The sequence below is a fragment of the Gambusia affinis genome, linkage group LG07 (assembly GCF_019740435.1).
Source record: "Gambusia affinis linkage group LG07, SWU_Gaff_1.0, whole genome shotgun sequence".
In the NCBI taxonomy this organism is placed as follows: Eukaryota; Metazoa; Chordata; class Actinopteri; order Cyprinodontiformes; family Poeciliidae; genus Gambusia; species Gambusia affinis.
In genome coordinates, this window is record NC_057874.1 from 20,158,804 (window position 1) to 20,184,038 (window position 25,235).

The following is a 25,235-nucleotide window of genomic DNA, read 5'->3' on the forward strand; positions in this document are numbered from 1 at the left end:
AAAACTTTTCCTGACCTTTACATTTTGTCATAGAGTTGAATTCAAAGCCTAAATACGTATTGGCTAGCTGTGAACAACGCTTGTCATACACGACGGCAGGCATTGTGAGTGCTGACATCACTCTGAACTACGGAAACTCAAAGAGTGCATTGGTGGAAAAAAATTTAATCCAGATTTCCCAAAAATTACATCGTCAAAAGACAGAAATTTAATTAGCCAATAAAATCTACTTATCAGCCAGTCCAAGTTCAATCCTCCAAACATTTAATATGGTAGCTAAAGACGTTTGTGGCAGAGAGATTACAAAACATCCCAACGTTTGTACAAAGAACATCAATCAGGAGAAGGATATATCAGAGTTAAACAGCATTTTATAGAAAAGACAGTCATTCAGGGGAATAATGTGTCCGGAGAGAGAGAGACAGAAACCTTTTCTTCCAGTGAAAATATCCAAGCCACAGTTTCAAAAGGCATGTTTTTGCCTTTTGAAAAATGAATAAAATGCTGGTAGTTCAGTTCAAGTTCAGTTTTGACCCAAAACTGTCAGCTGAAAGCTGAAAACGATTTCCTTTTAAGCATGAACAAACAAAAAGCAACAAACTTTTGAACGGACCCAACCATAGTCCAGAGCTAATTATGAGAGAAGATCGGTGGGTCACACAAAGAGGGCTGCAGACAACAGATGTTCTCATAATATTAAACATTTGGAGAGAATTTCAAAGGCAGCAAAGGTTGGAGTCAATGATCAGTTGTCAGCTTTGTTGTGTAAACTTCAAGGAGACTCATGTTTTGTTCTTCTGAGACTTTAGGGTCATAACTGAACACACTACCAGTGGAAGTAACTTGGAGAACTTTAGCAAGGCAGACTAGGGATGCTAATCGACTCCGAACTATGGAGGTTGAATGTTGACCCTAAATCAAAAAGTACATCAACAGAATTTTAGCTCAGTGTGTGTGTGTGTGTGTGTGTGTGTGCAAAAAAATCAATCAGGTTATTGCAGCTTTACAGATCTAAATCACATAAAACCAATTAAAGGAAGGTTCTCTTTCTAAACGACTTATGATGGTCTCTTTTCTTTCCCCAATACAAAAGTCTAGATTTCTAACAGGAATGTGAAGACTTTTAAAAGCAACAATAAACCAAGGACATAACACTAAGGTTAAAAAGTGTTTTAGCCTTCTGGTTTGTTTTTGAAATACCATCTCTGGCATCAAAAGTTAATTAGCTCAAACGTCAAAAGAAAAAAAAAAAGTCATAGATAGGTCATAACTGTGCTGTGTGCTGAAATTTCAATATAAAATATTTGAGAAGCTCAAGCAAACTGAATAATGCTCATTAAAGTCAAACAAAAAATGGAAATACAGACTGAGAGGGAAAAAAAACAGAGTATGGGAGATTATTGGATTTAAATTATTCCATCCTGGCTTTGAAGATATGTTGGTCTCTTGCAAAAAATGTAGAAAAACATATTTAGTGGTTTGATTTCCCAAAATGAATCCTCAGAGTTAATCTGTATAAGAAGACAATGTGTCATGTTCCAGTAAAAAGAAAGATCAACTGGGATTAAGAGTGCTAAACCCTATAAAGTTCAGGAACATCTTTCAGTACCACACCAAAATAATCCCACAAACACGTGTCCAACAAATGGAGAGTGTAAACTGGCTGATGAAAGAATCTGAATTACCGATCATCAGCAGAGATGACCTCATACAATCTGGTACAAAGGCAAGAATTGCTGCAGTTCATTGAATTCCTGAATTCCTCAAACAACCCTGCACAACAAATTGGGCGTCTGCAGCAGGGTGGCTTCACCAGCTGAGACGCCTTAAAGTGAAGTGAAGAGGCCAAACAAAACCTACATAATAATAAGCTACTACATGTGGCCCAAGGCTCTTCGATTTTTCTTTCAAATAGAAAAAAGTTTCTAAAATATATTTGGAATTTGCAAAATCCTTCCAAAGTATAAGATTTTATTTTATACTCCTTGAGAACAAAGTTTACTAACATTAATCTAGTTTTTTTTATTATCTGTTAATTTAGATTTTTGTAGATCATCAATAAATGCTGCAATCAAGATTTTCCCTAAAATAATATGAATCAATATATTTAAGCATCTGTTATAGTGTTTCTACTAATATGTCATAAAATCAGTTTGTTAAATTATCAAGACCATGAATTTCAAAATGCTTCATAGAAGGAGGTGAGTACTTCATGCTTAAAGCTGATGATTTATGGTCCTTAGAATTGGAGACATTAGAACATTAGTTTGTTAATAATTACTCAAACCCCAAGTTTGAATAATTATTATTAAATCATGCTTAAGGTTTTAGACTGTGCTTTGAATGACACGTTAGAGTTTAAGCCTGTAAAACAACACGCTGCTTTCTTCTACTTTGTTTCTAGTTTGTGCCACAGAGTCAAGTTTGGTTGGTTCAACACAAAGGAGTTGGTTTAAGTGAATGCAAGAAAAAAATGACAACTGGAAGTTTTTGTGCAACTTTGCACAAAAATCAAACAGGAATGTAAAACTCATGCTAGTTATATACACTGCTGTTTGTGGATTTAATAAACTTAGATGTTTAAACCCAACAAGACTGATTTCTCTAATCTTTGTGTATGCATTATGTCTTCAGTAGCTTTGATGATTTTTTATGTTTTTTTGTCTTTTGTATCTTGCTTTTTAAGCCTCTCTACTGCCCTCATTGCAGCTTGAAGCTATCCAAAGTGAGTGAAATCATAAAACAAAAGACTCCAAACCCACTAATGGCTTCTGTTTAATAATAAAAAAAAATGTCTCAGGGCAGATCGTACAAGTCCACGCAAACTTGGGTTAATATTGGTCCACATTAAAAAACCTCATTTGATAAAGCAGTTCCAGATGCTCCGGCCCATGGGATGCGTTGCTGTAGGTGTGTCTGTTTTAACATGTTGATGTGGTTCAGTAAACTGAGAACAGATCTCAGGATTGTTGATTGCTACACTCTGGATGTCACACACAGCAGCTACCACCAACATCAACAGAGATGTGCTAGTATTGACGAAGCTTTGATTTGTTTTATAAGCACAGTTTACTAAAACAGAAAGACTTTGTCCATATTTTAAAGCAATATGTTGGTTGATGAGGCCCTCTAACAAATTTGTAATTGTATTGGATAATGCAAATTTTGATATTAGACACAGATAATCCAAGTAAATAAAGCATGCAGTTTTGAAACTATGATTATATTTATTAAAATAAAACAGCTATCCAAACCCACCTGGCCCCCATGTGAAAAAAAAAAAAAACAACTAATGATTGTGCCAAACCCTGGGAGCAAGAACTGACATCCAGTGTTTGTAAAAACTAGAAATGAACCGATGACCTCCATGAGGGAGTTTTGGTCCACTCTAATTCACAGAACTGTTGTAATGTAGCAACAGGGAGGGGTTGTTTAAACATGAACGCACTGTATAAGGTCATACCACATCATCACAATCTCATTTAAACCCAAACTATCTACCCAACAATATTCATTTTGACTTTTTTAAATGGGACCATGGAAGTTTGGATAGCTCTTCTATTTAATGAATTAAATTGTTATGTCTGATGATGTTTGTCTGTTAATTTAATCAAGCACAGAACAATTAATCTTGACATGTCCAAACAATCTGACACAGTACCTAAAGGTCTGGATCATTTAAGCTATGCATAATATAGGAGGCACATGTAATCACTATATGTTAAAACCGCAAATTAAAACTACTATATGCCTCCCTTTGACTCTAAATTTAAAATAATAATTTGCCCAGTTCTATTTCCTGCAAGTATCCTTTTGTTCCCTCTGATGTTCTCATTGTTCCAGGCCCACAGCTCTCATGGGGGAACATGGTGTGTCATTTAGTGCGTACACGTCCTATTCACCGAAGCCTGGGACAGGAAGAGGAAAACAAGAAGGGTGGAGACAGGAAAAGGAGGAGAAGCTACAACTTAACCTCCACATCTTTCTTACACTGGGTCAAATTAAACAAAACCCTGAACCACATAATAGCCTCCCACCACACAGTAGCAAAGCATCAAACACTAACTTAATAATATACTTAAAAAATAAGCTGCATATTGGATTTTTCTATAAGAATCTAAACCTATATTGCAGTAAAAATTTAGGGAAAACTATTTGATAAATCTTTTATTTTTTACTCCAGCAAAAAGATGAACACTGAACCTGTAGTATCAGGGGTAAGAAAAGTTAGGCTATTCTTTTATTGTTAATAAAGAAGAGAAATAAGCAAATACAAATAATTATGGTAATTCCAGCTGACCTAAAACCAGAAAGGCCAGAAAACAAGAGGCAGAAAGCAAAATTACAAAATTTTCATCATGCAACTGCGACAATGAGAACTGATTTTGGCACATCAACGCAACCTTGTCGACCACTTAAGGCTACTGCTGGTGGTGTAAAATCTGAACATTATTGAAAATACACAGCCTAAGTATCTTTTCAGGCTCTTTCCTTCACTTTATGACCACAGAATTCCTATCGTGTGATTGCTATTTGAAGCAGGTGATTCTTGTAACAAAGCTCAAATAACATTAAACTGGTTTCCTAAACATAATGGGTTTGCTGTACTCCAATGACCTCCAGTCATCAGATCTCAATCCAATAGCACATTTGGGATGTGGTGGAACAGGAGATGTATCGTGGTTGTAAAGCTGACAAATCATCATGTCTGCAGGGAACAACAGGTCTGAGGAATGTTGCTGACACTCTTTTAAGTCGGCACATTAAATAGCAGCTCTGAAGGTAAAGGGAGGTTCAACCTGACACTAGCAAGACACAACTAACAAAGTAGCCAAGAGAATACTCTTAAGATGTCACTTCTTTACAGAGAAACAGTCTCACTAGTAATACACTAGCAGTAAAGTGTACAACTAACTGTACACAATCCAACAATTCAGACATGCCATGCTATGTGCTGTCTTGAAATACACATAAAGTTATCAAAACAGAGGAAGATCAAATTTAATCAGGGCTCATTTATGCATTTTTAAAACTAAAACAACGTTATAGGCCTGATTTTCTAAAGCCTTGTCTGTATAAAGACAGGTACAAAGCTGATCTACAAGCAACACACAAACAGGATTATCACCGAAAACAAAACAAAAACAAAAAAACAAACAAAATCACCGAAATTGCAGGCACAATGCGAAACCTATGTTAATCATCAGAAAGCGCAAAATACTAGGAGGGGAATATGTATTGACTTTCTAAACCTGTACACGATTGCTAGAGGGTGTTTTTGCTTCTATATTTAACACTTCTGAAAAGTAGGTGGAAGTTGTCACGCAAACATGCTGCTGTGGCGAGCAAGAGGCATGGATACAATGACAGCAGTCGTTGTCAAATGTTTGAAGCATTTAAAGAATACAAAATAAGAATAACGAGAGAGATTATAAATATCTGTAACAATGCTGATTTTGAGCTGCGGGATTACAGAATAAATCCAGTGCATCATCACTTCATCTAAACGTCATAATGTTTTGATGATCTGCAGGAGAGTGGCCACTTTGTTCAGAAAAGGTGACGCAATTTCTAACAAATTGTGCAGGCTGTATTTTGATTATTCAATGTTTTTACTGTTGTGTTCTGTCATTGTATACTAATTTAATTTAATTGTATTACTAAAATTATACATCCAGCATGACTTTTTACTTAACTTTTCCTTTTATAGGTCTCCAACACTCTCCATGAAACAGCGCTACATGCAAAATCCTCAAATAGGGCGGTCTGCACCACAGTTACTCCTGTAATCACTTGTGCAATCAATTTTTGTAAATCATGTACAACACGTTCATATACATTGTTTTCTCTTTTTTTTTTTTTTTTTTTTTTACACAATTTACCGCTCCTTAGTTGGAATCTGTGTAGGTCAGATCTTCTATGCATTTGACAAAGACAAGGAAACATTACCAGAACCTTTGCTAAACTGGTAGAGCTTCTTCATTGGAAAAATGGTTTCCAACAGGTTTTGGCTACAAACTGCTATTCACAGCAGGAAACAAAAACAAAGAGGGCTGAAACAAGTTATCAGATGTGAAACCCATGACAGTGTAGAATCAGATAAATCAGGTTTTGTTTTTTGATTCCATGCTTTACTTTCCTATCAAGGCCTGCTACCCTCATGACCCAGACAGAGAGCAGAACCAGGCCATTGATAGGCTCTCCTTTCTCTGCACTACTTCAAACAAGAGTCAATGCTCGAGGTGCTTTTCCATCCTTCACTCACTTTCTTTTCCCTGCCCAAAGGCTCCGTGCAAGTCCTGTCACATATATGCAGCAGCACTCCCCAATCCTCAAGCATAGGCTTTGAAGTGTAAAGTCATTGGATTTCCCCTTCAGTTCCATGCTGCCCAAACCTGTATGATTGGTCACATGAAATTCACACTTCTTTCGCTTGCTTCTGAAGTTGACAACATAAGAAAAATAACTCCCTTTGTAAAACATGCATGTCTACACTTGCAGCTAATGATATATAAATCATTTAAGACAATGTTTTGATGCTCACTTTGATAAATTGGGAGACCAGAAAGACAGGTAAATATTTGTGATAAATGACAGAAGAGGGAAGAATCCTGAAAAAGGGAAAAAGTTTGAGAGAAAAGTCAGAGAGAGTCTTACTGGGAGTGAAAGTGGCCTGACACTGGTTGAGAAAGGACAAGCCTGGGTTCAGAGGAGCTCTGGTGGGAACAGCATCAGCGTTCAGGTCCCAGCTGAGGTCGTGTCCCCTGGCTGTGTTTTCATAAACTCCTGAGTCTTAGGGTAATCAAACAAAGTGCCGGCATTCTCAGTATTTGGCCCAGAAGGCAAACCTTGGAAACAAACCACATAATAGAAAAATGACAATTTGCAGGGGATGCAGAACCTCATCTGGTTTTTTTTCCCTCTCCCATCTCTGACAAACAGGTCAGTTTCTCAGATTTTGTTTTTGTTACTTTAAGTTGGTCAGGCTACATTAGCCCCATTATCTCCCTTATCCCCTCCTTCTCTTTCTGTCCGAGTTGTAAAGGCCAGCTACAACAACAAATTGAGTCTTTCTCGCCTGGGTGTGGTGGCCTGTGGAGAGGCAGCTGGGTCCTGTTGTTTCTCCTGAGACAGTTTGTCTTCCTGTTCAGGACAACTTTTTCTCTGCCTTCTAATCTTTCCCCTAAATATTTGACAAGTTTTGTCTCAAACGTCCAAGTATTTCTTAGCCTTCTGAGAACTATGTTTATCTTCCCTTTCTCTGACCTGCTGAACTAGAATTTTCTCACTTTAGTGTGTGCCATACATTTGACAGGTCCTGAATTTTTAGATTTGTTGTTTTTCCTTTCCTATTTCACGTCACCCAGCAGTCCTCACCTCCTATCTCCCTTCCCCCTCACCACTCTGAGACCTTTCCTGGTTTCCTCTGACACATATCCTGTAGTGAGTAACTCTTATCAACACTTTTGAGAGTCATTCAAGCATTTCATTTAGCTAGAAAAGCCTTAGGTGAAAAAAAGAAAACAACTTAGAGGTGTTTTAAAGAGAACCTTTAGACATATTGTTGGCTATCATTTTAGAGCTTTTTTATTCTTTAAATGGAGTGCAGATCATTTAATACTCCTGTGACATTCTTATATGTCATAATTTTTACAAGCACCTATCACAAAAGTGCACTTAACTGCTGCATATTATTGTATGTTTCTCTATAATAAGATAAATTAGAGAAAAATATTTATCAAAATGTTCAAAGTTTGGGTAGAATTTACCTTAATGTCTCATTATTAACTGAAAATTTTCTGTAACACCATACGCCCATTTGTTGCGATTCTCACCTACATTTGAACCAACTGACTGATGAAATGTGATAGATTAAAATCACAGATGTTATTTATTAGTCATAAAACCATTCCTTACATCTAAAAATAGGCTGAAGCACACAAAATTACTTTAAACAGTCAAAGCAGATACAATCTGATGCATGTTCAGCACAAAACGTTCTACGGCAAAATTGATTTGTCTCATCACCAAAAACAATGGGCAGAAAACAATCAAAAGCACAAAGGTATGAAATGGTGCAACAATCGCCAAGGTGGGAGAGAAATTTGTGGTTTTATGAAGCTGGACTAACATAAACACAGTTTTACGAACCACTTGGTAATAAATCAAGTGCATCAAGGAGGAAGAGTAGTCAAACCTAAATCTAAAAGTAGCATTACTTCTGCATTATGATACTAAAGTAAAACTAGTAAGTAGCGATCCAAATAAGTTACCATATTTATGGATTATAAGTCACATTATTTTTTTTATCTTTTGGCTCATCCTGTGACTTATGTTTATTTTCCTCTTCGTGATGCATTTTTGATTACTCAGTTAAATGTTAATTATCTGAAGCCGCAACAAAAGCTAATCGTTGGCTAAATGCAAGATGGCGAAAACTGGAGGAACGAGGTTACAGAAAAATGTGCTGTCAGGAGAGGTTTGCATTTATGTTTCTATGCCCTGGTAGTTGCCATGGTGATGAATATATATGACTTTCCAGGTGGGTCTTCTTGGTGTTGCCACTTCATGCAATTACCTCTACATGAAAATCTGCAGAGTCAGAAACTGCCAGCAGACTTCTGACCCAAACTTGATAGTTTCCCTGAGTTCTTTGAAAAGCAGAAAACCAAACACAACATGTCACTGGATCATAACATCAACATGGACGAGGTCCCTTCACGTTTGACAATTTCTAAATAAACAACAGTCCAGTGCAAGTTTTTTTCCTCTTACTAGTGCATTTTTTTTGACTGATGCAACTTTTAGTCCCGAAAATGTGATATTCAGGAGTAAAACAACTGTTAGTAAAAACGCTCCTTTAGTACAAAATAAATTATAACATCTGCTTAAATTTATGAAAATCATCTAATTGGACAAACTAAAATATTCAGTTATATGCATATTTCAGTTAGAACACTGCAAAGTACTTCCAGAGCAATATATTGTCCTCAGTCTAACTTTAAACAGCACAGTTGGGTCTAAAGACACAAAATAACACCAGAACAATGACACTTGTACTCAAACAAGAAATGTCAGTCTAAGTTTGCCATCTGTCTGGTTTTCATTTTCATTCACTGAAGTAATTACAGTTGGGAGACGTTCCAAACAATTTTACTCAAGCAAGAGTAATGTAACTTCAAAATAACGTTAATCAACTAGAAGTAGAAAGTACAGTAGATACTGTAAAACGTCTTGAAGTGCTATATATTTTTGTTTAATTTACTCAAGTACATGCAGCTACTTAGGAACCACTTGCTTATTGCGACAGGCAATATAAAATATGTCCAAGTCAAGTCTGATGTCTTTTTCATGTATCTAAGTAAAGACAAAGCATTTCTGCAAAAATTCAACAAATTCTTTAGTTTGTTTCCTTTTGAGAGCCATCACTGTGTGCTTCTGTTCGCAGCCACTACAAACTCCAGCTAATGAACTGTTAGGAGCACCAAAAACCAAATGGCAATAACAGATCAACTTCAGAGGCAGCGTGTGTCTCTGTGCAGCCAGTTCAGACCTGCCCTTCCTTTAATTATAACATGAGACTAAGCCAACAGACATGTGGTCAGAGCAACTATTAAACACCAGTGGGGCCCCCAGGGGCACAAACACACAAAAAACACACGCACACATACATTTGCACTTGCATTCAAAGATAGCTTTGCACGTTTTAACATGAGTGACAAGAGGAATAAAAGAGATCAAATTCAAACAGTTTTTTTTTAATACTTGCATTTTTTTTCTTTTAAATAATCTGCCATCTAAAACAAAAGGTTTAAAAGAAGCTGCAACTCACAAACATACACATGGAGGTTACAGAACAGAAAGCAAATTGCTCCGTACACCAGCAGAGGAAGCAATCTTTTCATCTGATAATAAACAAACCAGGCAGTCAAAGCCTGTTTACAGATTTATCAGAGAAGCCTGCACTAGTAATTAATGTTCAGAGGGGAAAATATCATCCAGTCACAAGCCATTGCACCACATGTAGACCATACTGGGAACCACAAGGCTGAATGGGCTTCAAACATATGTTCCTGAGCAGTGATCCAAGCTAGGCGTGGGCTGATGGTACACACAGAAATCACAATTCACTTCATATGTCAGCTTTAATGTCACATTTTGGTGCATTTTTTATCATTTATACAGTATTTGTATTTAACAGTGTATATTGTATTTATCATAACATAATTTTTTAAATTAAATAATGTTTTGTCTGAGAAGTTAATTGAAAAACAAAATCTGTCTGGGTAGCTAAATAGCGGACTTAAAAGGTGAACTATATCTGATCACTACTTCGGCATTTTCTTTTTTTTAAGTCAGAGTAAGATATATGACAACACCTGTGGTACAAAGGACATAGTTAGGACAGCTACTTTTTCCCAACTGTTCCACATTTGTGCATTGTCTGCAGTTATTGTTGCCATACACTTTACGTTGTGTCTGTTTAATGTCTTCACACAAATTACATCTGACCCAGAGTTTCGGTTTAGCTGTGTCTTTTTCCTGGAAGCCACTGAGGAGCTGCTGCCAGTACATGTATATTATTGTTTTTAACTCTGCATTATGCATAAAGCTGTTGAAGATAACACAGGTGGTACTTTTGTTTAATTCGTTGCAATGTATAGAAACTATTGAACACAAGATTTTTTTCTTTTAACTCACTTTGACTTTTTATGCCTATCCTTTACGCTTTTCAATTCTTCTTTTATGCAACTCATAGCTACATTTGAGATTTGAACTGCGGAGTTCAATAATACCTAGAAATACTGGTATAAATAACGAGCACAAAAATCCACTACTGGCTGATTTCTAAGCTGAATCAAAGGCTTGATGATATCAATAACCAACATATGCTGGCCAAAGCAGAGTCTAGTGAGAGATAAGAAAAGCCCTCTGCTAATGCTTAGATATACATGTGTGTGCGTCTGTGTGGGTGAAAAAGAGAGAGAGTGTGTTTTCCTTTTAAGCCAGTGCCCATAGGCAGCTTACTTCTGACCAGCAAGGCAAGCCATAATCACCCTATACTGGATTCAGACATGTACATGCAGGCCCAAACACACACACGGACGCACACACAAGGTCAGCTAGCTCTTATCTCAGCCTTTCATGCAGCTGGATGGTTTTGCAGAGCCTGCCAACCCAGGAACAAACAGTCCTGCACTCAGGATTCAGAAAAATAGTTTTTAAGGTAATAAAGTAAGTCAGACAGCTTTACAGAAATAGAATTACAGATTTTTGAAGGTAAGCAGAATTTTAATCCTAGAAGCTGTCATATGGTGTCACTTTTTCAGGCTGCTGTCTCAATTTCTTCAACAAATTTTATCACACATCTGCTCAGATAACGCTCTTTAATACACAGAGAAATGGTAGTCTGCAGAGGACTATCAAACATTAGTATTTCTGCACACAATGTGCATTACACACACTGATAACATTTACTTCCTGAGGTTTCACTGGAGTGATTTATAACTTCAGCAGCCATAAACAGAGGGGTTCCAGGTGGAAATGTTCAACTCTATGAAACAGTCTGGCGAATGTACCTAGTTTAAGACTATTGTATTTGCCTCAGAAATGACATGGTTTAGGTTAATAAAAAGTTTGTTCTGATGAAACATTCATAGTAAGGTTTATGCTTAGTTTTATGAATAATTGAACCTCACCTATGTGTATGTGTGTGTGTGTGCGTTTGTGTGTGTGTGTGTGTGTGGAGGGAGTTGGAGAATGTGTCGCTCTGAGGCAAGATTTTGACTGGGGACTGCAGCTCCAGGCAGAATCTTGGAGAAATAGTTGGTGAACGGTCGTCAAGGCACTCCCGAATGGTTGCCACAGGATATTCAAGTAAATGTGAATGAAAGAATCAAAGCAACACTCCAGGTACTTTTTAAAGAAAACTGAATAACATTATAAATTGATTTAAAGCTAAAAAAAAACTTGATAGAGCATCATACCTGTTCCCCTTGAACAACTGTGCAAAAAAGAATATCCCCCAAATTACATCAGTGCAAAAGCTGTAGCACATATTAAAAGTCACATAAAAGGGGAGTAACATTTTCCAAATAATGTCATAGTATGATGGTGTGAAGTTTTATACCATATTTTTTACACAAACTTATTGGGGCTACCTATGAGCTAGTTCATGTGTGTTTTTATGGGTTTAAAAACACAAAACTATTCTCTTATGTTAAATGTTTCAGGTGCTTTTAATTAAATGACAAAAAAATTGCAACATTACCCCTTCCTCATCTGTTGCTTTAGCCTAGTTATATAGAAGCATACTACAGTTTTATATTGCTTAGGAAAAAGACAAATTCAGATTTTTGTAAAAACTTTCCGTAATAATAAACGCAGACAGTCATGGTGTGGAAGTTAAATGAGAATCCGTCACAATTCTTTTTAAGGAAATATCAATTTATAATTACAAGTACCAATGCTAGATATAGACACAGACGCCCTGAATAGTGTTCTGTGGAAGCTTCAATTGCCCTGGTTTGGACTGTTTCTGATGCATTTTAAGTGGATGTGGTTTAGGTTGTGTAGGAAGTGAAAGTCAAATCTAAAAGAGCCATGCCATCACAGGTTCAGAAATAGTTGTTAAAAGCAAACCGACAGGAAGAAGAGTTGAGCTAAACAGGGATGACTCGACTACTACTCAGTCTGTCGCAACCTAATCGTCTGTCAGTCCGAGCATGCTGCCAGCTGCCAGGCTGGAAGGAGGCATCACTCTGGACTGACTGACGCCGGTGACGAGGAGCCATGTATAGGAACAGGAGCGCTGTAAGTTTTCCCATGTAGTGAGGGAAAAAAGGTCCCGTTTATGACCTGCAAAAATAACTCTTCCATGATTGATGATTGGTAATTCTGGATGAACTCCTTTGGGCTCAAGATATAGGACAGCTGTCCTGGGTCCCATATGTCATCTCTTTTCCTCACCTACAGTAGACCTCTTATCCATCTTCAGCCCCATGTGCAAAGGTATTATTAGCACTAAAGAAGTATAGAGATAGAGCACTTTATGCAGCAGTTTAGTTCTTATCTTCAGTAATTTTCTAAACTGCCCTCATCTTTATCATCTCTGTATCACCAGCAAAGCCATTAAAACACATTAGCAGAGCAAGAAGTCAACGGATTACATTTGAACAGGTTTTACAAAACAGGAAAGATGAATCACAGGCATGAAAGTTGATGTTATTTTAACATGTACTGTCTGTGTCTTAGTTATATATAGATTCGACTGGAATTTTGTTGGAGGTAGCATCCTGTAATAAGGGAAACAGTGAGCAGCTATGTTAGCTCTAAGAGTCACATTACCTCAGCTACAGTGAGACAAAATGAGGAATGACCCGGCTGGTCTGTTTGAACCTTTAATAAACAAACTTGGACAAGAATATCCACTCTTGCAGATGCAGTAATTTATGTGCAAGTGTTGATGCAAAGGCCTAGGCTACCTAATAATTTGCTTGCATGTTTTTTAAAAATAAAAACATCTGAAAGTGAACTCAAGAGTTCTGCAAACCTTGATGAAGCAAAGTGAAGGTTTTAAACCAAGACTGCTTTCCGTCTGTCTTTTCAGAAATTTGTGCGTGTATATAATATATATATATATATATATATATATATATATATATACACACACACCCATTTGTGCGTGTATATATGTATAAATGTATGTATAAATATGTATATTGTTGTATATGTAGAAGGAGCTCTGAGGGGCCCTCCCTCTACTTTGAGCTCCCCTCAGATAAATAATCTCCTCCTCATATTTCTAATCTCTACTTCAAACCTATTCCACCCTTAATGTGACATATTTACTATATGATACAGTTTAAAAGCAAATAACAGAAAGCTGTGATAACCTGGTGCTATAAATGTGCACACCAATAAACTAATACTTTGTTAAAGCACACTCAGTGAATTTCAACATTAAGTTAGGAGAGCATATTTTTTATTCACCTGAACTAATAGGATTTTATGGACATTTGCTCATTTTCATCCCTGAGCTAAATCTATAAGACTCTTTCATAAAACACTTCAAGGTCTATTTAAGATGCCTTTGCTATTTCCATGTGTTTGTAAAAAGAGGAATACATCGCAGGGCGCAGAACTTTGCCCACCCTTGTTACACAGCCGACTTGCCAAGCAAGGTAGTCACAGGCTATATAGTTACTTGTCTTCATTGTAAACTGGGGTTATTGAAGTTATGAACAGTTCCAAACACAAGTCAGTTCTGACTCAAGACCACCAGAATTCTGTTAGAAACCTGAAGATCGGGACGGATTTGACTTTTCAGCCTCAAGGATGGGTAATGGGCACCACTTTATAATGCATTATAGTGCATGTTCTGCTCAATGGCAGAGTGGAGCTGCGCTGGTCTGACATGAACAAAGCACAGAACACAGTGTACTGTTGAGCATGACACCCTGAAGCGATCAGTGTCCCGGTACGTTTGACACAAGATGAAACGCATAAGAGCTCAATTAATCCGGGAGCGATTTTAAAAAGCTGTCTGCCATCTTTGCTCACAGTAAGTTTACTTTGGTATCATTCCGTAACAAGTGACAGGGAATAATGATACTTCTATCAACAATGAGAATATTTTTTAGCTCTCATTAATCTTAACACATTTGAACGATTAATGCTCCCTGCTCAGCACCCTTCTCAACTGACTTTGGCTCTAGTCCCCATGATGACCTCCAATCTTAAAAGCAGCCACACGTTATGTGAACCTTTGAGATCTACAGCATATTTGTCAACCCTGACTTTGACCTTAACCAAAAAGCCTCAAGCTAATAGCTAGTTGCAAAACAGCAACTGGAATTGCCTTGTTATTGAAATGAGTTATAAGAATAAATGGGCCTTTTCTTACCAATAAGCAGTTGCTAGAAAAATATTAAAGAAATTCTTCATAGAACAGTTGAAAAGAAAAAAACAGAAAAGGGATAGCTAATTAAAATGTAAATAAAATGACAATTTTTCTATAAACCACAAAATGCTAGATATGCACTATATATACATATTATATTGATAAGCTCTAGAAATAAATATTGCAGATTCAGAATACAAGTAAAGAACAACACCATGCAAGGTAATGCTAAGTATTGAGGTTGAAAGTCAAGCTACTGAATGTCACAAAGTCACTCAGTTTAGCTTGTGAAGAACTGGGGAGAAATAGACTATCTATAGTATTAGTGTGTGTGTGAGTATGTGGGTTTGGGAGAGGAAGTGTGTAAAGAAAGAAATGATCTAAGACGCTACATGTATGTACATAGCTGACATGCATCCTTACATATTTCTTTATAATTAGCTGTGCAATATATGTCAAGAAAGCATAGCTGAGATACTTATGAGACATAAATACATGTGTGCTATTCAATGACACCGACAGATCAGCACATGTATGTGAACTTATGTGTTGATGGTAAAAAAAAAAAAAAAATAATCAAATCCTGCAAGAGGATTGCAAGAATGTAGATAAGAGTGAATGTGATTTATTTCATCATAATCTTTCTCTGTAAGTCACAACAAGCTTTTTTGTAGTGAAATATGAACTGGGCGATGCAGCTATATATGTCATTGTCAAATGACCTATATATTAATAATTGAATATTAATAGGTTACGACTCGCATAGATGTTTTTTTTGTTTTGTTGATAAAACATCTTTTTACAAAAGATTAAACAAAAATAGCCCAACATGAGACTAATGTTTATTTCCTGCTCTTTATCTAAACAAACAGCCATGGCAGCAGTCAATGTGTTTTGAAATCATGAGGTCAAAAGAATCCTTACATCTCAAACACCTTATCTTTCTCAAAAAACCAGGAGCTGGTGATCTAAAACCCATTTGAGAGCCTCAAAATGCATTCAAATGTTTAACTGATGAAGGTAGTGAAACCTAATGAAGAGGGTTTCTTCCCTGAGACCATGACTAAACATGTACTTATAACGTTGCTTCTATACGAATGTGTTTTGAAGAACAGCTAAAACGCAGACTTTTATTCAGTTGCATTTAGCTAATTCTCTAGACTGAACTGAATGTACGCAATAAAATAAAATAAAATAAAATGGATCTGTTTCTCTTGAGTGGTTTGAAATGGCTTTAAAATTGTCCACATTATGCTGCTAATAAATAAAAATCATTTCAGGCTGTCTGAGAAAAAAAGCAACAGATTTGTAACTTCCTGTCATTTTGATTGTTTGTGGAAATTAGGGGCAGTTATCAGGAACATGCAAGAACAGAAAATAAATAAACTGGACTTTTTAAAGACACACACACAGTCACATAATAATTTCAAGGAACGTCAAAAGCACTAAACGGAAATCAAAATAAACTGTTCAAGGACAGTTGATTGCATTCAATTGGAAATGAAAAATGTTTCTCCTTGTCTTGCCATCTTTGTCTCATTTGTCCCACAGGAGCGTGTGCAGCACACTAATGAAAAAGCAGCCTTAATGTAATTTTCCTCCCAAAGTCCATCTGGTAATAATTGTAGCATGTAGCAACGGTAGATGTGTTTGGATAAAACTCTGAGAGACATGGGGCCCAGTGACGCGCGCGGACTGAATGTGTGTGTGGGCGAGAGCAAAAGCGGGAATGGGAAGAAAAAAAAAAATCATGTGACTAGTGAGAGGCTTCACTGTGACCACGCTCACAGTTGTGTGACTGCCAAGTGGCTGTGTGATGGGCCAGCATAACTAAATCATCTTTATTGTCAGTGCAGTTTTACGTAGAGAAGCAGAGAGCGGGTCAGGGTGAGCGGGGGCGGTTAGCTGACCTCTGCTCCTACATGGGATTAATGTGACTCAAGTTATGATTAGTGGCATCTGATGGCTTACAGACTGTTTTGAAAAAGATCAAAACACACACACATGAACACACAGGTGTCTATTTTTAACTTATATTTACTGTCTATATGCTGACATTAAGCCAGAAAGATTTTTTTCAGAAAGATTCAGAGGTTAAGTTTAGTTCAGGCTTACTCGATCTACTAACAAACAAATGTAATATCCCCTGAACATTTAACTTTTAAGCCACTGAACCAAAGATCCTCATATCAGAGCCTTATTCTCAAAGGAGTACTTGACATATCAGACTTCTCCTATACTGCTGTCAAGGGACAGATGATTTCACAATGATTTCAACACTATGAACAATAACATGTCAGTGTTGTTTAATCAAATTCAAGTTACGTCTTTGTGTTTTTGTATTATTCAAACCACACAACAATCCTGCTGATTCTGGTGAAACCTAGAAGAGCAAATTAAGTTTAGCAGAGGTAATAGAAATTTTCACTACAATTAAGGCTTATGAAAACAATCAGCATCTTTGTTTGTGTTTTTGGGTTATTGTTGGAGGGACATTTAACCCTGATGCCAGAGAATTATAAACTAGACATGTTGACTGAAAAGTCTCCCCTAAACATGTAAAGAAAATAAAATGGACAATGTTAGAACAGTGGTTAATGGTATTACATTCACAACGTGAAACAGAAACCTGTAATACACATTATTTAAAGATGTACATATAAAAGATACCAACACTAAACCTAAGCACCGACACAAAATGTTTAACCCTAACCATAAAACAGGGTTAAATGAGATTTAACTATCTTTTTTAGACCTACAGTATATGATGTATCAATACATCATAAACTACATCACTGGAATTAAAGAAAGGTAATTTCTTTAGGGCACAGTAAAATTTTGATTTAAAAAACCTTATATTAGGCATTATTCCATTTTGCTACCCTGATCCTAACTACTCTGAACTTTTAGCACCTAAACTTTGTTAAGTTTTAATCTCCCCAAAGCTTTTTGTTGTTTGTGTTTCATCTGTGTTTTCAGCAATAAATCTGTAACTAACAACTTTTTAACAACAACTTTCCTTTAAAAATAGCGTAAAGTAGGTCTAAAATTTGTGCTAAAAGTAACTGTAACATGTTTATATATATTAGCTTTAATAGGAAAACCTACTGTTCTGAGGTTGTGACATCTTATTTTTGTTAATTGTGGTTATACCATGGAGAAAAAAAAAAATCTAATTCCTCCACAATCCAAGGAATCACAAAATAATAACAGGTGTTTAATAATTTAGGACATTGCACACAAAAAACACACCAATCAACAGCATACCTTCTCGTTTCAAACTTAAAACCTGTTGACAGCGCACTCTCATGAGGAGTACTGGTCCTTTTTATTTGTCCCTCAGAACATAGGTCTGTTAAAACGTTCTAATATAAAATGTTCAAAACACAAACATATTTCTTTAGCTCCGCTCACTGGCTCCCTATTGGCTTAAAGTAGAAATCCACAATTTATTACAGCTAAAATTAATGAAAAATATGATTTGTGGTTGAATTTAAACTAGGATGACTGAAATATATACTGAGAATATTATTCTAAGTGCTTCATTCCCCTTCAAAGAACCCCCCATGAAGGTTCAGAGTAACCTCAGAGTAAGTGAGTCCTTCCAAGCAATTCTCCTGGCTATATTTCTATCCAAGTAATATCCTTTTCCCCTGATAGTTGCAGTGGAACAGAAAGGGAGTGTGAAAAGAGTATTACCAATTACATTTATCAGGTGAGATCAGATTTCAAGATAACCAAAAAAAATTTTATCTGAGAATTTAAAAGTAAAGAACATAAAATGAATGATTTCTACTTACATTGCACTACTGTGTCAAAAATAATAACTCATAAGAGAGGCATTGGTTTTATCAGCTTTTATCTTTGTTTTTGGTAAAATAACACACGTTGCAATGCTTTGACACAGTAACATTCATTTTCTTTGTATAACTACAAGTGGAAAACTATTCAAACCCAAGCCAAGAGAGAGCCCTCATTTAATCTCAAGTCATCTTGCAGTGACTGTACATATCTACCACAATGTCAATTATAAACTATAATCAATGCAAATATTAAAAATAGTCAGACCTTTGAAGTTTTACAACCTCAAAATAGAAACTGAGAAGAAAAGAAATGTCACCAGTCCCAAAAACAAAGCAAAGTGTGAGAAGTGACACAAAGTTGTTATTCTGGATGGACGGGACTGGCACATGCAAGACAACATGTACTCTGTTTGGTACATTTATAGTAAGATTAAAGGGCTATTATGATGCAAATTCAAATTAATCATAATTTGTTTCTGTTTTATATCCAATTTTTACTTATCTGACCTCATCAAGTTAAGTTTGTACTGATTCAAAGTAAAAACATAAATTCTAACTTTCATAGTTTTCTAAACTAAAATTTATTGATTTATTCCCAGGTTTTTATTAAATTATATAAGATTAAAAGCAAAACAAATACCTTGTTGGGATTAATTATCTTTTTAACAACATGGTTTGTTAAAAAGATAATTATCAGTGAAAAAGTTTAATACACTGGTTTTGTTTAAACTTAGACAAACATAGATCATCTAAATAGCACTTAACAATTCTAAACCTATGGTACCTAAACCTAGCTTAAGAGCTACAGGTCCAGTTTAAAATCTTTAGAGATTAAAAAGTTGTGAAATTGACGTTTTCTTGACTCAACAACGAAGGACGCAATTTAAAATAATTTTGTTAATTACCGTGTCATGGGCTTCTATCAATCAATGGACTCTTATTTATTAACGCTCCTTAAGCGGTTATACAGTCCTGCAACTATCAGACAGAGAAAAAGAAAAGCAAAGTTGGGAACTGCGTGGCTCATAGAACAGGTGCACCACAAGCAGAGCCTATGGTCCTTAATGTGGTTTTTCTGGGTTTGATTCCCTTCTTCCTGTCAAATTACTGTTCAATGAAGTTCATTAAAGGCTCACAGTGCCAAAAAAATAATACGACATGCGAAGTTTGTCATATGCTAATGGAACATGCTAAGTACAATGTAGGCTATTTGACATACAGTCTTCCTGCCAAAGGGATGTTGACTGAAAGTTTCAGCATGGAAATAGTTATGTTGCCAAGCAACGAAGGGAGTTGGGTGGTGGAGCTATCATGTGAGTCCATGCTAAGTTTTTCATAGAAGTAAGTCTCACTCAGTTCTGTTGGTGCACTGGGATGAGCAAGTATCCTCTGCTTGCCACTCGTGAAATAAAACTCCTCTCACCATTCGATTTACAACTCGAATGGTGATTGCAGCTTCCCAGCTGAGGACAAAACGCTTATCAAACAGAAAATCAATCCTTAAAACAGATGTCTTATCTGGAGCAAAAACTATTCAGCAATTTCACATTTTTCCTGAAAAAAAGGGTTTCTTTTGGTGTTGCATAAAGGCAGAACTTGGTGCTTACTAAGTATTTTCAAAGCACAATATGTTCTAGCAACTGGATTCAGATAGGTAGCCAGGAGAAATGATTATGTTGTAAACCTGAATGCTTTTGAAATTCACTTTTTGGGAAAAAAAAAAAAAAGGCTACTAAGAAAGAATTTTTTTTTCTATAGTGCAATGTTGGTTACAGTTTCCATGAAGGGAGTTTCAAATAAAACTAGATAATGCGAGTTATAAACAATAATTCTTAGCATTTACAGTTTTTTATTTTATGCATTTTCCACTAAAATCACAACAAAGGCAGTCAAAAATAGTTGTGACTGATTAATGTGATTGTTATGACATCCTTTTGATTAAAGTTGGAATGACTGATTATTTTTTAGAGCAGTTCAGAACCAATGCTCTAAATAACCTAATATAACAAAAAAAGCCATTATTTTTTCTAGAATTATTTTTCCAAAGATGGAACAGGGAATGAAGTTGGTAAAGTCAAAATTTTTCCATAATGAGTTCTTTCCTCACCTAAAAGAAAAAAATAAATAAATCAAGGTCCATTTTTTATGTTACTCAGATTTTTACAGTGCAGTATCAGGTCAGGTCACAGATATTAAATTTTTGTGGCTGGATACGCGGGTCTCTTGAGGGTTAAGATGCAATATGCTGCATACAAATGTTTGAAATACATGCAACTACTCTGCCAGACTCATAGTAGATTTTCCACCCGGCCGTGCTCATACCACAGTTTGAAATCCTAGCAGGACTGCTTACACAAAGGAGCCATTCATAGGGGTTTGTGTGACTTATGAGCATGCACACAAGCATGCTCACACACACACACAGAGACATACGCACAGCTTTCAGTCAGTCTAAAATTTCATCAAACTTGAACTGCCCCAAAACCCCACGGTGACCGCGTAAAAAGTGGTTCTCATGTTACAAACTCACCCAAAATAGACCTTAAGTACATAGTAGAGACATCTGATGACGTAAATTATAGTTTAGACCGGCACACACACGTTAGAGTGCGCAAAAACACACACAGACTCTCTTTCACTGTGCTAAATGCAGTTTGATGATATAGGAAAGAACAAAAAAATTAGTGGGGTATAATGTCCAACATACAGATATAGAACAATGTGTAATAAGTTTCACTTTCAATTATTGTTTCACAACAGGAAACTTGAAAATATAGGTCAAGAAAAAGAAAAACAGGCAAAAATGTTTGTTTTGTATGTTTTTCAAATCAAGAAAAGTTTTCATTTCAATGAAAAATAAAAACTAGTGTTCTTTGCTGCAACTACAGAGAAAGACTCACTAGAGAATGCTATCCAAGAGCAGTAGTTTGTAGAAAAAGTAATCAGTGTAGAGGAAACAGGCGCAAAGACTGCTGGCGCTAGTGGACTGAGCAATCAAAACAATCCCTCTATGTTCTGATTGAAGAGAAAGGGCTTGACGCCATACTCTTCAACACGCTTCGTCAGAGAGAGAAGGGGGCGGGGAGAGAAGGAAGAAACAAGAGATATACAAAATGATAGGGAATGAAGAAGAGATGTACTGTAAATAATAAGTCCCTTGTATGTAACTTCCCTCATATTTTTTCTGTTTTCTCCTCTTCTAATCACCCTCTTTTTAGTCGTCTTCTAATCTCAGTCAATTTTCTTGGTTCTTTCCCGCCTCAGCCACCATTTATGTTTAATAAATCAGAGTTGTAGAGAAACTACATGGGAAATTCCCACACTGTGGCTGGATGAGACCCAGTCCCCACCACCCACGCTCGTTTTCCGCCTCTCCCTCGGCTCCCTCTGTCTGCTGTCAGAGGGGAGTCTTGAGGAAAACCACCCATTTTCCACCACAGACTATTCTGGATGTTTGCCGGCAATGTATCCCTCTTGTTGTCCCACAAGAATCAAGGTTCAGCTCAATGGTAGAAAAGTCAGAGTAGAAAGTAGAGGAAAAAGGTTCCTCAGCTTTTAATAAAAAAGTTAGTCTTCAGTAAAATATTAAATCTGACAAATAATACAGAAAAAATATATACTTTTGAGGTAGAGAAACAATTCTAAGGTCAAAACATTTGTTCCCTGAGGTGCATCGATCCAAACAAGTCCTATGAAATTATTTAGGTCAAAGCTACAACAGGACAAACAAAAAAACACCAAAATATTTTTATTGTCAGTGCTGATGTCATTTCCAAACCATCTTTAGTTTGGAAATGTCTTGTTATTTAGACTCCAAGGATGTACAAAAGTAAAAAGTAAGCATTTCTAATTTATACATTTATCTTTTAATTGATATCCATAGAAAGCATTAATCGTCAAAAGATAAAATTTAGATGCTGATTTGCAGTTTTCTAGACAAGGAGAGCATTTTTTCCTCCAACTCTAGATTGTATGCTGCCATTTACTTGTTTACATAGCAGTGGTAAACATGTGCAAGACAGTGCAAGTGTTAGCACCTCACTAACATGAATTTCTTCATCTTGTCAGTGCACAACTATAACCTCACTGAACTAAGACAGAGTGGTTTATAGAAGTCAACTAGAAGGATTTTTAATAAGACCAAAGCAGAAGTTTAATGAGGAGTTTAGTGGTTTGTTTTTGAAGAAATACAATATGATAAACTTTATAACTTCTAAGAGATAAGGCAGGAATATTGTGGTCTGGCTCTTCAACTGCACATTCAAAGGAAGACACCTATAAGTAGTGAAATATTTTTCATACACGCTGTACTTTTTACAAAATCAAAGTGAGATTACACAAGAGGATAAATGCCTCTTGAAATATTTTAAGAATTTAGAATTTGAAACTCTTCTGGGCACCTTAATACAGAAATATTGATAAAAGTATTTGCTCATCCAGTTTCCCACACATATAAACTGGAGCGACGTCAACTTCCTGCGTCCTGTCAGCTCACTGTTTGCAGCTACAACATCTTCAGTTCTTAGGAAGACTCTACATGTTCTACTAATTTGAATTTCTGACTATGGTTCCAGAAGCATGTCTATGATATCAGACACTAATGTCAAAGAAGAATTTAATTCATCTAAAAGCAGTGAAGACCCGTTCCATCAAGCTCACTGTTCATGAGCTAATCTAAAAGTCACAAGTAGGTCTATAGCTGCTGAATTTGAAGTTCCTATGAGTGTCCCCTTTTTTCACCAATATTTCTAATCTTCAATTTGATAAATTCTTACACATGTGGCCATGTGTAAGAATTTGTTGGTTGGGATGACTGAATTCATTGGTAAGAAGGGTAGATCCACTACTTTCACAAATGTAGAGTATAAGTTATTTAGCTAATATGCAAATAATTTGTTGTTGTTGTATTTCATCTGAACTGCATTTTGTTTGTACGGCCTCAGCATTCACTTGATTTTCATGTTTAGAGATCACAACCAAACTGGAAAAAACTGCCTCAGATCTGATGGATAAGGTTTTACGTCCAGACTCAGCAACCTCTTTGTCATGAACGTCCGTGTAAATCATTCTGGACAGGCATAAAGAGATCCTGCTATAACCCTCACAATACTGGACTTGTAGAGGCAACCAGACAAAATTTGACTGAACAACCCAGCCTTCCGATTCAAAATAAGCGTTGTCACATGAAGCAGTATCTGGATGATCACATTCCATCCGGAATCAGAACCATATTGGTTAATGAAAACTTCGGTTCTGCAATTAAAGCACCCAGTGTTTAAGCTATCAGTGTACATGTATACTACCCATTTACGGCAGAAAGAACGATAGATGAGCTCTTTTCAGAGCATTTTAGATTAAATGCACTGAATCTTATAGGAAACGCAAGACATAATAAAGGCATACTATCTCAATACAAAAAAATACTAAAATCAGTAATAGTGAAAACTTCATTTAGTAATTATACCCAATATATTTTGGCACAACACACACTGTAAGAGGCTTGCTTAATACAACTGGTGCCATCAGAGTTTTCTTTCTTGTTCATAGTAAAAACCTACTATGGGCTGGATATGTAATAAATGTGAAGTGATCAGCTAACGTATTAGTATTTAGAAGCAAGGTGTGCACAATACCAATAATGGAGGAGCATTATTTGAGTTTTTTGGTCATGCAGAAAAACATTTACCATTGTAACAATTTGTCATCTTGTTGCAGCACCATTGTGGACTCAAAATTCATCAGTTAAATTCTTCTTAAGATGAGTGGAACACGTTTTTATGGCGTGTGGGTTTGTGATTTACCTCTGCAGCCTGAGTTTCCTGGTGCAGCAGAGTCAGTCCAGTGAGGTCTTCCAGAAATGAGTGGGAAGAATTAAAAACCTTGGACAGAAAGCTGAAACCTTCCCTCTCATAATGGTCCAGGACCTGCATGAAAGCAAAAAAAAAAAATAAAAAAATAAAGAAGGAAACTTTTAAAGTTGGTTTGAAATTAACTCGTACTAGTGAGGGATTACACTTTGATTTGCTTCAATGATCAATGTAATGTCAGTCTCTTACTCTTCTGATTGATATAGCAATATCAAAGTTGAAACAACAAAACAAAGACAAATAATTTCACTGGACATTATAGAAAAGAGGCTACAATAAAGAATACTTTAAACTAGAGATGCACAATATATTGAACTAAAAAAACGACATATATATTAAAATATGTGATTCTGTACTTGGGAGAATATTATATTTCAGGTATCATACATTCAAGACTGTATGCTGCTGGTATATTTCACCACCTGGTATGCCCATACTTGACTTTGTTTTTTTTACCAAGATGCTAAACTTATTGAAGATTTGGGGACATGAGTGATGAAAATGTGGGTTATTTTCAACTAATATAATTACTGTAACAATTAACAATAATATTGCAATTATGGTTTCCCCCCCCCCCATCGCAAAACACTACTTTAACCCAACACAAAATTCACAAGTTGCCCTGACAATATTTTAAATGATAATCATTTTCTGAAGGTTTAT

At 36.2% G+C, this 25,235-nt stretch overlaps 1 protein-coding gene across 4 annotated transcripts in view; it reads right to left on the minus strand.

The window, feature by feature from the left end:
- atg7 (ATG7 autophagy related 7 homolog (S. cerevisiae)) overlaps window positions 1-25,235 on the minus strand; it is a 72,274-nt gene that overhangs the window by 7,780 nt on the left and 39,259 nt on the right. For 3 of the 4 annotated variants that reach the window (XM_044121193.1, XM_044121191.1, XM_044121192.1), the window contains one exon: window positions 24,459-24,629. In XM_044121193.1, the coding sequence (XP_043977128.1) occupies window positions 24,459-24,629 (171 nt within the window). Of the gene's footprint in view, window positions 1-24,458; window positions 24,630-25,235 lie in introns of those variants that run through there. The other variant, XM_044121194.1, reaches the window with a different exon arrangement.